The sequence below is a fragment of the Anoplophora glabripennis genome, unplaced genomic scaffold (genome assembly GCF_000390285.2).
Source record: "Anoplophora glabripennis isolate ALB-LARVAE unplaced genomic scaffold, Agla_2.0 scaffold610, whole genome shotgun sequence".
NCBI lineage: Eukaryota > Metazoa > Arthropoda > Insecta > Coleoptera > Cerambycidae > Anoplophora > Anoplophora glabripennis.
In genome coordinates, this window is record NW_019416689.1 from 66934 (window position 1) to 82386 (window position 15453).

At 32.6% G+C, this 15453-nt stretch overlaps 1 protein-coding gene across 1 annotated transcript in view; it reads left to right on the plus strand.

Annotated features, from left to right (window-relative positions):
* LOC108914152 overlaps positions 1 to 15453 on the plus strand; it is a 45108-nt gene that overhangs the window by 16801 nt on the left and 12854 nt on the right. Inside the window, exon 2 of the mRNA XM_018719879.2 lies at positions 3238 to 3410. Coding sequence (XP_018575395.1) covers positions 3365 to 3410 — 46 coding nt within the window. The 5' untranslated portion in view covers positions 3238 to 3364. The remainder of the gene's footprint in view (positions 1 to 3237; positions 3411 to 15453) is intronic.

A 15453-nucleotide genomic window follows, 5' to 3' on the forward strand; every position in this document is an offset into this window, starting at 1 on the left:
ATGCTGATTGAACTATTATGAGTAGGTTTAGTACGGCGCGGAGTTTAACAGGACCGTAGTCAGATTACGAATGAAAATATTAATATGTTCACGAAAATATGTCGCAAATAGTACTATTACCAAAGGGCAAGGCTAAGTAGAGTATAAAATACCTATATACATTTAAATAACACCACTTACCCGGTAAATCTTAGTGTTGAGACAAGGCTTCTGTGGCATATTGGAAGGAGCTAAAACATATTTCTACGTGCTTTTCTAAGTTTTCTATAGTGAAATGGCAACGTTTGTCACTTAATATTAAGTAGTGTAGGGAAAATGACCATCAACGTCTACTGGTGGCAACAGACAGTATGAGAAATTGTTGAGACATGAAATATACATTAATATATTTGCTGGTAACTCCTGATATGTACCAGATAAAACGCGAGTCAGCTGTGAAGGCCACCGACTCCTGCGCCGGCTCTGTTAGACTCTACACGTGCACTAAGCCTAATTATGAGGAAATCTTTATCTATGACTATTACTAGTTCTTTTAGTTTTTGTAGATGATCTAATAGTAAGATATAAAGAACCGGAATATAATTATAATTCAGAAGAAAAATACGGTAAGAAAATAGAAGGGGGCATGGTATTTACTGATTTTTATGAATAATGTGGAGTAGGCCTCGTGTTTATGGAAATAAAAAAATTTAAAAAACGACATCTATATTGTTATTTGAGATGCACCTATATCTGAATAAAACTCCCGGATTTTTTGCAACGAATAATGTGTCTGAAGTACTTTCCTACGTACCCTCGTATACATTTGTACGATCCCTATCTTTATCTGTCCTAATGATCGTGTGTATACATCAAAAGCGGTATTTGCGTTACGTGAGTACATTTACAAAGCGTCGGCTTTGTTTATAACATTAAAAGCATACAGTGTGGTGGGTGGTCAGCTTGCTGCTGCAGGACGAAAATGACGATGCATTCTAAATTTTTCACATCGCAGGCAGCACCGCTGCAAGCGCTGAAAGGAATGCAAGATATCTCGCACGATCCAGATCATTTTCAAAATTGCTTGTCTGTCTACAGAGTGTACCATTTAAGATTGAAACATCATTGTAAAAAAAGGTATTTATGCTTAATTTTTTTTTAAATAGACGCCGTTAAACATTTGAATGAATTGGTAATCATCAAAGTCATTCTGTTGTAATCAAATTTGGTATAGTCTTTCCGAAGTCAGTTGAGCATGTATAAAAACGCCTAGCAATAAAATTTAATGAGTTTCTTTCATAGGTGTCCCTAAAAAAGTTTTCTGTTAAAGGTAAAAAATTATAATAATTTGTATATAATGTGTAGAAAATTTCTATTAATGTTAATTTGGCCAACAACATATTTTTTTTTATATAAATCATAAATTGTCCGCCGAATTACATCTCTCGTCATGTCATAGATATTTTTAAATTTTTGTTTTCGCTTATATAATAACTCGAAAAATTGTGGACACTGAAACTTTATAGTTAATATGTGAATTCTATTTAAAATTTCATTATCTGATTTTTTGTTTTCTTCCTTTTTTTTCAATCGTCAATATTTAAAGTGAGACGCTAACCTTGAACATGTTAATCTTTATTTTTAAATTCTAAATCAGTTTCATCAACAACCGGTTCTACTAATTCGATATTGTCTGGCGGTATTTCGTTTTGTTCCGTTTCAAAAAGGTCTCCAAAATGCCATGTTGTAATAATAACATATACAAAATATTCCTCTTATTTCTCCCTTTCGCAATTGTAATATGAATGATTAATAGAAGGTGCCTATAATAAATTGAAATTACCTGAATTCCACCAAATTCCGCATTGCTGCACTGCACTGCTAGGCAATTTGTCGACAACTGAAATTTACGACCCAGTCGCCCAGAGCGTCTTTGTTCTTGCGCCGTTTGCCCGCTTGCGCATTCTTCAACTGGGCGTATATATTTCTACCACCTCTACGTTTCGTTCGACCAGACCTGTATATTATGGGTATGGCTAAATAAATATAGGAACAAATTCTTCAAATATTTCAATGACGAGTTGCTGCGTAGCGACCGAACTTGGTACATACTGCCTAGCTCTTTGGTCTTCAATTGAGATCGGAAAGACTATACCATTTGGTACAAACTCCGTTTAAGGGATGCTAGTAAGGTTTTAAATAACATAATCTTTAATAAGTGTCCAAAATTGACGACCAGAAAATTGATAACTAAAATGATCTGCAACGTAATAGAATTCTTCAGTTCTACTTTTCAAAGAAAAAAACCTGAAGCAAATCGGATCATACTTAAAAATACTTTTTTACAAGGGTGTTACCATCTTAAAAGGATCATATTATACAGTATGATAGATGGTTAGCTGCCATTGCTGGAAAACAGAAAGAGCAAATAATATGCCGCAAGCCAGATTTTTATGGGTTAAACTTAAAATCCCCAATTTCAGAGATATTTGTTTACATTATACGTAAGCCCTTTTTTTTCAACAACTTTTATTAAAAAAATTTTTCTATATCACGTCTCATTCAAAACATATAAGACCATATACATATGTAGAGAAAAATACCGTTTGGTCAAGTCTGTTACTGATTTTGTCAGTGTTGGTGTTGAAAACAAGGTACTTTTAATGTAATGTACTGACATAAATCATTGTCTCTATAAAGTGGTACTGCAAATTTTGAATGTTATCCGAAAAATCAAAAATCGATTTACAAAAAAAATCATTCAAAATAAATTTATACACAGATAGACAATGATAGAAAAAAAATTGACTGTTGACAAATTATTTATAACTATAATAATCTAAATATTGAAAAGTGTTTTATTTTTTATGGCAACGCTACTAAAATCAGTAACAGGCTTGATCAAACCAGTGCTTATTTCTCAATACGTATCGCCTTATATCTTTTGAATGATACATATTAAAAAACTTTTTTAGTAAAAGTTGTTGAGAGAAAAAGGGATTCTCACATGATTTAAAAAAATGTATACGAAACTGGAAAACATAATTTCGATGACATCAGAGTCCTTAGGGCGTTAAATTTATCAGGTTACACTATTCCATAAAGTTCCGCGTTTGGTTTCCTGTAATCGCATTTTTTAATCATCGGTTTACGGCATTTTTATCAAAATAACGAAATATATGGGAACATCTTGCGAAATATCTTGTATTTACTTCTGGTTCGACGCCTACCGTGCTAATAGATTTTTCATATTTGCAGGGCGCTTATCTAATCAGTTGGTTGATTCTTTTTTTGTGTGCTGTGGTGTGAATATAGTGGATTTAGTTTATCTAAGAGTTAGTGTTGCGCTATATTGTAACGTGTGCCATGGAACGTATAGGATAAAATGGGAAAGGGAGCCAGCAAGCTGAAGAAGAAATCCAGTTTTCAGAGTACGTATATAGAGTAGGAAAAGTTATTGTTATGTCTAACTAATTTTGTAAAAGGTAGTTTCATTAGTGTTGCCTACGTAAAAATAGGTGACTGACACCAATCAAACTCTTGGAAAAATAATATCGCTAAAATTACTAACGAATTTATCCTTGTAACTGTTGAAATAACAGTTTACTATCAGTTGTTCATAGAATATTAAAAACAACTACTAATCAGACTTATCACACTACGATTTTGTTTGATCAAAATAAATTGTCGATATCAAAATTAACTTTCATATCCCTATAAGAACGATCCGAAAAGCTACCAGTTTATTTTTTCGAATAATAGTTTGATTTCTACCTATCTTTCATCAAATTGGAAAACAGAACCATTAATGAGAGTTTGAATTTGGTTACTTTGATCTTTTTATGAAACTCGTCGTGACATTGAACATGACGAAATTTTAATAACTTACGGGTTTAATTGAAAAAATTTGATGTCCAAGTATACAGGGTGATCTAAATTGTCTCCAGATATTTTGAAGAAATACAGAGTGTTAATTAAACGCACTGACAAATTTTAAGGGGCGATTTTAAACAAAAAAGTGTCGTAAACATAGGTCGGTAAATAAAATATGTCGAAATTTAAAAAGATATCACCATTTTTGAAACATCTCTGAAGGTGTTTGATACGGAATGGTGAATTCTAGTTTAATAATAGTGGAAAAATTGTATAGAATTCGGAATTAATTTTATTAAAAACCTCAAAATAAAATATATCTTTAATTTTATTCGAAAATTCTCATTAAAGTTGCCAAGCTCTTCGTTAACATAACTCTAGAACTGCTCGTTTCGCAAAGAATTTGTTATAACTTTTTTTCTAAATGTGTATACGATTTTAAATACAACATAATCAAGAAATTTCGAGAATTGATACAATTTTTTTTCCTGGTTATACCTCTTGCTACCTCTAAAAAATGCAAAATTACGCCATTAATTTTTTTGGACGTCATATGTTTTTATTTAAAATTGAATTACTAACAAAAATATAGTAGGAACTTTTTTTGAAACATTTACATTTTGTGAAGTGATTGGTGACGTTAATGAATATGAAAAAAAAAAATTCATTTTCATTTCATATTTTAGATAAAATAAAAAACATTTCTTTCTTGGAAACACCACAAATTTCTCAGGCTCTCAGTGAGTAATATCAGTAGTAGGTATATCCGAATTCAATAATTTTTTACCTTTAATTAGATATAATCTAGGAGCCAGATAGGGTTCCGTGGCCAGTCAGAGTGCCACCGCTGCAAACAACTTATTCTTAAGTATTTTGACCTCCTGAATCCTAAAAACTAGGTCGCGAAGCCTGCAAGTGGTCAGTTTAATTTTTATTAACAAATTAAATATGTTTGCAGCCGTGGTATTCTGATTGGTCACGGAACCCTATCTGGCTCCTAGAGTAATAAGTCGGTAGCCTAAATGTCGACATTCTGCATCAAACGTCTTCACAGATATTTTAGAAAAGGTGAAATATTTAAAGAAGAAGAAAGTTTTAAGTTTGTCGACGTACTTTAATAAAACCCTGTCTAATACAATAAAAAATAAAGATACGTTTTCATAAAAACTTTTGTTCCGATAATGAATAATAAGGAAGACATACCCCTTCAAAGAGATTTGGTAGACATATATTGTGTTATATTTTAAAGAAATATATCTTATTTATATTTTAAACTTAAATTTGGGAACACTGACTTACGCAGTACTCAGGGCGAGGGCGGCTTAGCTACTTGGCATTCATGTCATTGATATGAAAAGCCAAACAACGCTGATCGAGGACTTGAATGGATGACCAACCGGGGAAGGCTCGCGATGCTCGTCCAACTTCTAGTGACCTGTATGAAGCTACACAAAAGGCCAGTTTTGTAATGGTCTTATCTTTACCCCATTTAAAAAATATTTGAAGGATCTTGGACTATTAAAAAGATCAAGTACTCTTGTTTAATTTAGATTATAATAAATTTCATAACATTGAGAGCACATGCTTTAATATGTCATTTTGAACAATTTTCTTTATCGAAAACCTACTATGCTACAAATGCATACTTATATTTGAAATGTAAACATGAATATCTCGAAAAAATTTCACTAATCAAAGTCTGATTAGTAATGGTCTTATCTTTACCCCGTTTAAAAAATATTTGAAGTATTGATTTTGGACTATTAAAAAGATCAAGTACTCTTGTTTAATTTGGATTAAGTATAATAAATTTCATAACATTGAGAGCACATACTTTAATATGTCATTTTGAACAATTTTCTTTATCGAAAACCTACTATGCTACAAATGCATACTTATATTTGAAATGTAAACATGAATGTCTCGAAAAAAATTTCACTAATCAAAGTACAGCAGAAGTAGGTGTTTTTCGTAATAGTCTAGAGATCAAGACTTTTTAAATTGAATGAAAATGAAATACTTACGCAACGTTTTTTAAAAAATATGAATAAGATATCTCGAAGGACTTTTAAAGTAACATAAGAAACTTCATCTCTACCTCATTTAAAGAGTAAAATTCGTGTAACATTTATGTAATATTAAATAAAACCTTTAAAATAGTATACTGATTATACATTAATTTACTTGAATATTCCATGGCAACAGGTTACCATGGAAAGTTCAAGGAATTTTACCATATTTTCTATTACAGCGCACGTCCTGAAAATAACTGCAGACAATTTTGTATCATCCTGTATCTTAAATAATCGATATGCAAGTTATTTATGTAATGTGGACATGAAATCGGAATATGCATCAATAAAGATAAATATTTTATCGCCGCACATTTTATGATTTATGTACGTTAGTTATGATTATGAATGCAAGCTACACCGATAAAAATGAGATATAACGTAACTGTGACTAAAATCTTTTGCCAGATACAAGGTAGTACAGATTTTGGACGAGTTGTACGTGATCATGATGAAAGAAGTAGTGTGGATGGTTTTTTTGCTAAAATAATCGATGATTATACAGGGTGTTTCAGACTTACCAAAAAAAATTGAATGTACTGGGGACTCTTACAAACACAATTTTATAAAAAACGATCAAAAAGGGTATTTAGAAAATAATTTAAAAATGCAGTTCTGCACGATACTGGAAACTGGTCCTTGTAAAACCTGACCATGTGCAAGGCAAAGCATGCAGTCGGCGACCCACACGGCGGCAAAGTGTGATGAAAAATGAACTGGTAAAAAATTTAAAAAATTTCATTCCCAAGGAAAGAAATAAATAAAATTTTAGCCGTTCACATAACAAACGTTTTTCATGATAAAACAATCACCATGTACGGATTTCAAAACAGGCAAGCACCAGTACCTAAAGCAGTCAGAGCTTTTGGTAGATTCTGCGGTTCCAAAGATGTTTCTTCATGACTTGATTCAATATTAAAAAAATATATATTCTTTTTACAAAAAAAAACTCTTTCCTCCGTTTATTTACTCTATAAATGTTCTCTGTAAGGTTCTAAACACCCTGTATATAAAGTAGAGCCGTGATGGTAAAGTAAGCAGAATATCAGTAGCACTTGAAAAACTATTGGATTAATTGTAAAAAATTTTTGTAAAACTTGTTAAAATCCGATTAATCTCGCATGTAGTACAAAAAAATACATCAATATATTTAGAGTTATTTTAAATTCCAAGTAGACCAGAACCAGCCATTAGCTGATTATTCTGTGACCTCGCGAATATCTAATTTTAAAAATAATTTCTTGCAGACTGCCTTGACCCCAAACATAATTAATTTCATCTTCGAAACCACATATCGAGGCTGGCATCCAAACTGCCCCGTGTGAATATATATATTCACCTTTTTACATATTTCAAAGCGTTGAGAATATAGATAGGTACCTAGGAATTAAAATAAAGTACATCCATTTTTATTAACATCGAGAATATACTGCCTTTACGATCTCTCAGCGTCTAGCATCTTTATTGCCCAATAAAACTTGAAAATAATATTTAGACGTTCGATGTTCTTTCTGGCACGCCGCACAGGGTTCAAAGCAGGAGCGTACTGAGAATGAAGGGTTATTATCACCCTAATTTATATCATGTGCATGTATTTTGGTAGAATATGTAATTTTTTCCTATTTTGTAATTATTATGGTATGGTAAACAATTCTATTAACAAATAAGACAAAATACATTACCACTTTTGTATTCAGTTTGCTTTTTAAGTAAGTAAGAAAAAAATCAATTTTTGTTGTTTAATTGATAAATTAATATTTGTCTTTTCATCAAATTATACTGGGTGATTCAGTCATAATGTCATTAATTTTAACCACGTATTTGGAAGGCCTAATAAAGACAGAAAATCTAGAAAAATAATTTTCCTTTTAAAAAATCCCTTTAAAAAATAAGCAAATTACTCCTTAACTCCCGTCAACTCGGCGCCTTACTTCGCAACAGGGAACGCGGCGGCCGGTGGACTACAAAGCGTTCGAACGTTGAAGCGAAACAGCTGATTTCCCCTGTCGTCTTGAATTTTTCAATTGGTTTCAAAATCAGTACAGCGGATCTGAACTTTATTAACAAAGTGCTATGGAGGGATAAGTGTTTTTTAGCAGTACTGGCATTTTAAATAGGTAGGTACCATACTGCTGTTTGAAAAGCAATTAGTCACTACGTACTACAAACTGAATAGTTAATTGACTTGAAATAATACTAAAAACTCATGTACAATTGAAAACGTTAACGTTTTATCGTTCACTACCGATTAAAAACGCAGTAAAAGCTAGGTTAGTGACCGAATAAGATAGGTCAAGATTCACTCTCGATAAACCTTTGTAGGTCAGCGATCAGGAACGGTCCAAAAAGGGGTTTAAATAATGATTTGAACATTTTTTTGTGTAAATATTCATTTTAAAATTGTTTTAATAGCGTATTCGTATTCTACTCATTTTCCGTATCTTCCTTTAAAATTAAAGACATTATGACTGAATCACCCTGTATGTACAGAGTAAGACTACTAAAGATAAAAGAACTGGTACCTAATATGTTTCAAGATCGATTTTCAAGACAAATTCAACTATCAAACCACATATTTAGCTTCTTTTGTTACAAGTTACAGGTTGATATTCATTTTTCAAAATTAAGTAAATTGTTATCACAACCAACTATTGCCATAAAAAAATTGAAATATACATATGACATTTTAAGACAAAGCAGCAAAAAATTTATTTTTTTAACACAGCTAACAATTCCCATTAAAAAAATATAAGTTTACTTCATAAGGATGGTTATGGATAACCCTGATACCAAAAAGTTCACATAAGCCATTTTTTACTTTATTTATCTGTAATTCTGACTCAAGGAAATGAATATTACCCTGTAACTAGAAAACAAATGAAATATGAACATATAAACTGTTTGATTTGACAGTTGAGTTTGTCAAACTCGAGAATCTGAAATCCCAGAGGATTTGTTTCACAAAATATTAGAAATATCGATGTTTTTAACAATTTTTGAAAACTATAAGAAATTTTATGTTGAATTGTTGATTTTTTTTGTTTATTTCGAGCAAATAACTAGTTATGAGTCATAATATTAGAATTAACAAAATCAATCTGAGTCCTGACCTGAAATTACGGCTGCCAGATATAAGCAGAGGAAGGAAAACACGTCAAAGATCAATATTGTATAGATAACAGAGTACAGTGGTGACCAAAATGAATAAATGATACAATACACAAAGAGCATAGATATGTATTTCAAATAAAAAACGTGCATGTTATTACGCATGTGGTATAAAAAATTTCACATTGAATGTCTAAATTTCCCATATGTTTATATGTATGAAAAAGAAATGTGATGACAGAAGGCGATATCATCTGCACAAAATACATCAATTTGCGTCATAATGCATGCTACATTTATAATGTAAGATAAATGCATTTTTATTATTTAAAATGTGTAGATCGAAATTGTATACATTATTTAATGCCATAGCTTAAGCTTTGTTTTCTACATGATCTTCTATGGAAATTTTTAATATAAATTAATTTTCCTCCTTACTATTATTTCCGTGTGGTTTTATTACAAATGTAAACAAACGGAATTGTTAATCTCTACACTTGAATGATATCAAAAGATAGCGGTCCCAAAATATCATTCATGCGGTTCACAAATTTTACCCAATAATCGATGTAAGATTATTTTTAATAACTTAACCGGAAAAATGTTGACTACCCATTAAACTAAAGATTTGATATCCTTCATAATCAGTAATTAATTTTTTTCAAATGGAATGAATGCCCTTTCGACTGATATAAGGTTGTCCATACTCGTCTTTAACAGTTTTCCAGAAAGATCAGGCTCAAGTCTGAAAAAGTAGCAATCTATGTAACAGTGTCAAGAAGGCCTTGCAAAACCACTTTTTTTCTCATATTTTATCAGGCCTGGTACTAACGGTGTAAATATTTACTGGCACGTTTAAAAAGTAGTTTGACAAACAAAAGTAAACCACTAACAACAACTAAAACAAAACGCAAAACGAAACAAACTAAAACTCGGAACACAACAAGGAGAAGAATACTTAGACCGCTGATTTACATCAATTGCTCGAAGTGTCCTCCATTTTGATTAATACACAAATGAATTCGGTTTTTAAAAGACTGTTCAACATTGGTCAGCATGTCTGGCGTAATTTTTTGAAATGCTACTGTAATGCGATGCCACCGTGGTAGTTGGTGGTGTAACGTAAACTTTCCTTTTTATAAATCCCCATAAAAAGAAGTCGCAACTTATCATATCTGAACACCTTGAAGACCAACTCACTGGTCCTCCGCGCCCAATCCATCTGTTGGAAAAAGTTTCGTCTAAAAACTAACGAACCGCAGCGGTACTGTGAGGTGGAGCACCATCATGTTGCATCCACATTCTTCGAAGTGTGGCTAAAAGAATGTCACTTAACAAATCTTCTAGAGTGTTTGTTAAAAAGTTTAATTAAACTGCTCCAGTTAGCTGCTAGTCAAAAAAGAATGGTTCAATGACATGGGTTCCCAAAATTGCTCCCCACGCGTTCAAAGACCATCGTTGGCTATGAGTTGGCCGGAATTGGTGAGGATTTACTGTGTCATAATAATGGCAATTATGACCTGTTTAAAAAAGTCATCATCTTGATTTAACATTTCAAGTGCCCACTGACAAAACTCCAGTCTCCACTGAAAGTCTTGGTGTAATTGGATGCGATAAGGATGTGCTGTACTGTGCTATCGTAAAATCCTATGTATCGATGTTGTACTAATACAATTGCAAGGCCTTCTTGATACTGTTACATAGCTACTTTTTAGGACTTTAGAAAAAAACCTGATTTTTCTGGAAAACTGTTAGAGATAAGTATGTTGGACAACCTTATATCAGTCGAAAGGGTATTCAATTTTGCAATCACTCATGACAATTAATGTGAGTCATTCCATTTGAAAAAAAAAATCTCAATTCGTAAGATTATTAAATGTAGGTCTCAGTTAGGGCTTGCAATCCCGGTATACCGGGATCCCGAAATACCGAGATCCCGCACCAATTTTTAAATATGCGGATCCCGTTGTGGATTGCGGGATTCCGGGATTGTGCACAGCTGCTTGGTGCTTCTCACCATCCGCTTGGCGTCGTTGATTTCACAGGTGGCCCGTCCTCGACGCACAAAATAATATATAATAATAATTTGTTTTCTTCTTTGTTAGTAGTGGTAGTCTGTCACAGAATAATTAACGTATGTGTGAGTATCTTAATAGTGTTACTACGTCTTAAAATATAGAGCCTAAGAAAGTGGAAACAGAAAGTATGGAGTATAAAGAGTTTAAAAGTTCCAGTGCTGTTTGGAAATACTTTTTAAAATCTGAAGATGGTCAGACAGCCAAATGTAAGTTGTGCAAGTCAATTATTAAAACCACAGCACGCTCAACAAAAGGTTTGCATGTTCATGTAAAATCTAAACATAATATTAATTTGAAGACGAGTAATGACTCTTCAAATATAGATTTGACTACATCGGAGCCATCAAGCTCAAAGCAGATCAGTGAACCGATATCAAAAAAAAAAAAGAAATTTATTGGACTACTTTGCAAAAAAAGGAGGAGTCGATACGTTAGAAAAAAAGGTGTCTCGTATGGTTGCCAAGGATGGATTACCTTTCAGGGTGTTTTGTACGTCTTTAGATATACGTGATATGTTCCAGTCAATGGGTTTTCAGCTACCATCATCACCCAATTCAATTCGTACTATGGTTATGAATTACGCCTTACACGTCAAATCTATAGTTATTAGTGAAATATCTCAACTGAAACGTGGTAATAACTTTAACCATAGATTTTCCCTTACCATGGATGAATGGACTTCATCAAGGAATAAGCGATTCTTAAACGTAAATGTTCACACTTTTGCGGAAGGCAAGCCCATATTCTGGAATTTAGGATTGGTTCGTATCACTGGAAGTATGCCAGCTGAACGTTGTATCGACATTCTAAAAGACAAACTGCGAGAGTTTGAATTAAATCTTGATAGGGATATTGTTGAATTATGGTTAAACTCGGTCGCTTGATTCAGCCACTCCATCAACTTTGTTTTGCTCATGGATTACAGTTAGGTGTTTTAGACGTGATCTATAAGAAAAGAGCCAAGGAGGCTATTTTAAATGCTAACGACAGTGAAACACTTATTGATAGTGAGAGTTCAGAGGACGAAAGAGATGACGAAACAAATGACATCACTGCTGGGTTTGTTGTTAAGCTCACCACAAATGAGGAAGTGGAAATAGCTTCTGATTACGGCGATCTTATAACAAAAGTTCGAAAAATTGTGCGTCTTTTTAGAAAAACCCCTTTAAAAAACGAGACATTGCAGAATTATGTTAGAAAAGAATACGGGAAAGATATACAACTTGTGTTAGATTGCAAAACACGTTGGAATAGCCTTTCGAATATGATAGACTCATTCAATAAACTGAAATTATGCATTTGCAAAGCTCTTATTGACCTCGGATTAGGCTCGAATCCAGAATACTGTTTCACAGAGGAAGAATTTTCAGTGTTACGGGACTTAGAGCAAATATTTCAGCCAGTAAAGTTAGCGGTTGAAGTTCTTTGCCGTCAAGATGCTACCTTATTGACAGCCGAAACAACCTTGAAATTTATGATTCGTAAGTTGAAAGAACTAAAGAAACCATTGGCACATAAATTGGCTTCATCTATGCGACAGCGAATTTCTCAGCGTCGAAATCCAATGACTGCTGTTTTAATGTATCTGCATAACCCTACTAAATATGTCTTTTTGGAGGATGAAACGTTTGGTTTGCCAGCCAAGTATCAATTACGCCACGAACTAAAAAAACTTATTGAAAGATTATTTTGCAATGAGGAAAACAATCATGAAGGTACACGTACACCACTCGATATAATGGTTAGTTCTGACGATGATGATGACCTTCCTCTTGCTTCTGTAGCGTTAGCGAAAGCACAAAATACCACTAACCAGAGAGTGCTTTCACTGAAAGAAGAGTTGGAGCTCAGTCTGACTTCTGAAAACATATGTGGTAGTCCTCCAGCACCAGCAGTCCAACCCTTTAATCAGTCTTTTGATGCTATTCTAAAAACAGAAATGGCATTGTTCGAATCAGGGGGTTCTAGAGGAAAATATCTAGAACTAGCCTATATTTGTCTAAAATCTGTAACCCCAACAAGTGTCGAGGCCGAGAGAGCTTTTTCCGCTGCCGGTTATCTAGTAAATGACATACGGAGCTCCTTATCAGACCACAGCGTAAATATATTATGTTTTCTTCGCAAATATTTTCAGCACAACCAATAAATAAAAATAAATAATTTTTTCAATTGACATTAATTTCATTATTTTATATTAAATACATATCATTTTCTTTATGTTGTACATCTTAAGCTGTGTTGGAGTACGTAATACAGCCTAATCTGCATAATTATTTATGTTTGGTGTTTAAAAAAGAATTTTTTTTAGTATATTGAAAATAAATGAGAGAAGTTTAATTTTATACTTATTTTATTTAATACATAAAAAATGTGGGCATTGTACTATAATAATATATGATATTATCGCGGGATCCCGTTTATACCGAGATCCCGCGGGATTTCAACGTCAAGTGCCGCAAATACCGGGATTCTCAATTCATTGCGGGATTGCAAGCCCTAGTCTCAGTATATCCGAGACTAAATAAGGTACACGTTTTGCTCACAGATGACAAGATAGAGTAATTTATGCCAAAATGAACTATGAAAACTGCAGGTTTCTAACTCTTACGGTTTAGACGCTAACCTCATTTAGAGAGCTGAAATTGTGAGTTTTTCAAAAACAACTGATTATTTCGAAAACGGTAAGTTTTAAACACCATGTACATTTAATAAACCTAATATTAACCAAGGAATTAAAAAATGCTATAATATACAGGGTGTTCCAATTAATATAAGATAGTTATGTAGCGTCCACGCGAAATGGAACACCATGTAAAGCTAAAAATATTTTCTTTACATGGCCCACATGATTCCAGACAACTTTTATTGAAATCACTTTTTTATCAATTTTACAGTTACAGAGTTACAGAAGAATCCCTCTTAGGTGGAACATCCTGTATAATAAGATTAATTTTGAAGAACTTGTGATTGATTTTTCTAGCGCAAAATTCACCGATCATGGAAATAAACAATGGTAACAACACAAAGCTAGAAATAATTGATTTTAGGCAATATATCAGTTTCGGTTTCCTTATCGGTTACCAATATGTTACAGATTGTGTGTTGAAGTAAAATACACTAATTTGTGTCAGGATAATATGTTAATTATATAGTTGTGTCGAAATTTCAGCACGATTTTGATTTAGTCCTGAAAATATAAAACAGTAACGATTATTTATAGGTTTCTTCAACCAATGCATTTTCGCACACTAAAAATAGAAAAATCTAATTAGATTATTTATTTGTTTAAAAAATATCTATTATATCCAGTACAAATGAATTAGTTAATAAAAACACCATATTTCGACACCACTGACTAATTTGAAAATTAAATACTTAAGTATTGAAAATTGTTTTATACTTTATTCGAAAAATTAGCCATTCCTATACTCCGCGGTCGAAATTATAGAGAGTGATTCATCGCTAGCTCTTGTACTAGTAAGGAGGATGAGGCGTGCGGGGATCGAAAATCCATAGGCGTGTATACGTAGAAGGCAACAAGATGTAGAAAATATGGAAAAAATATAATAAAACATAACATCTATATTATTTTTAGAGGTTTTATCGAGAAAACTTCAAACATATTTTAGTAACATTTTGTTTTTAAATTTTAAGTGTTTTCTATAAAACGATGCCCTCTTGGGCATCGATAACAAAATATTGTAATGTTTACTATTAATATATTTATTTAAGTAGGTACTTACATATTTTATAATAATTATCTCACGAATATTATCACTGTCACACTTTCACTTCACTGCCACATAATCACTTCACTATTAATATATTTAAATACTTACATATCACATTATTCACATTATATATTTCACATATCACTGTTGCTATCACTATCACTAGAATCATCTTCACCCAAATGAATAATGACTGGTTCTATGAACACTTCTACCGTTGTATCAAGATCCCACATACGTTGTTCCTCTTTCTGTGCATGTCCAATACACTTACACCATGTTTCAGCAGTGACGTGATTAATAGCATCCTGTAATAATAATTTCACGTCGTTTATTTTAAAGGTGGTGTTTTTTCGTGCGATTTCATTCTTTATTTGTGCCCAAACCAACTCAATTGGGTTTAATTCACAGTGGTATGGCGGTAAACGGAGTACACGAATTCCTCGATCTTTGGCCATCTCATCCACTACATACTTAATGTATTGACCTTTTTCTCTTTGGACAATTTTTAATAATTGTACTTTTAGCATGGTTTCTGTATATTCAATATTTTTCGATTGTAACCAGTCCATAATATTTCCTTTTCTCCATGCTGATGTCGGTAACATTTCA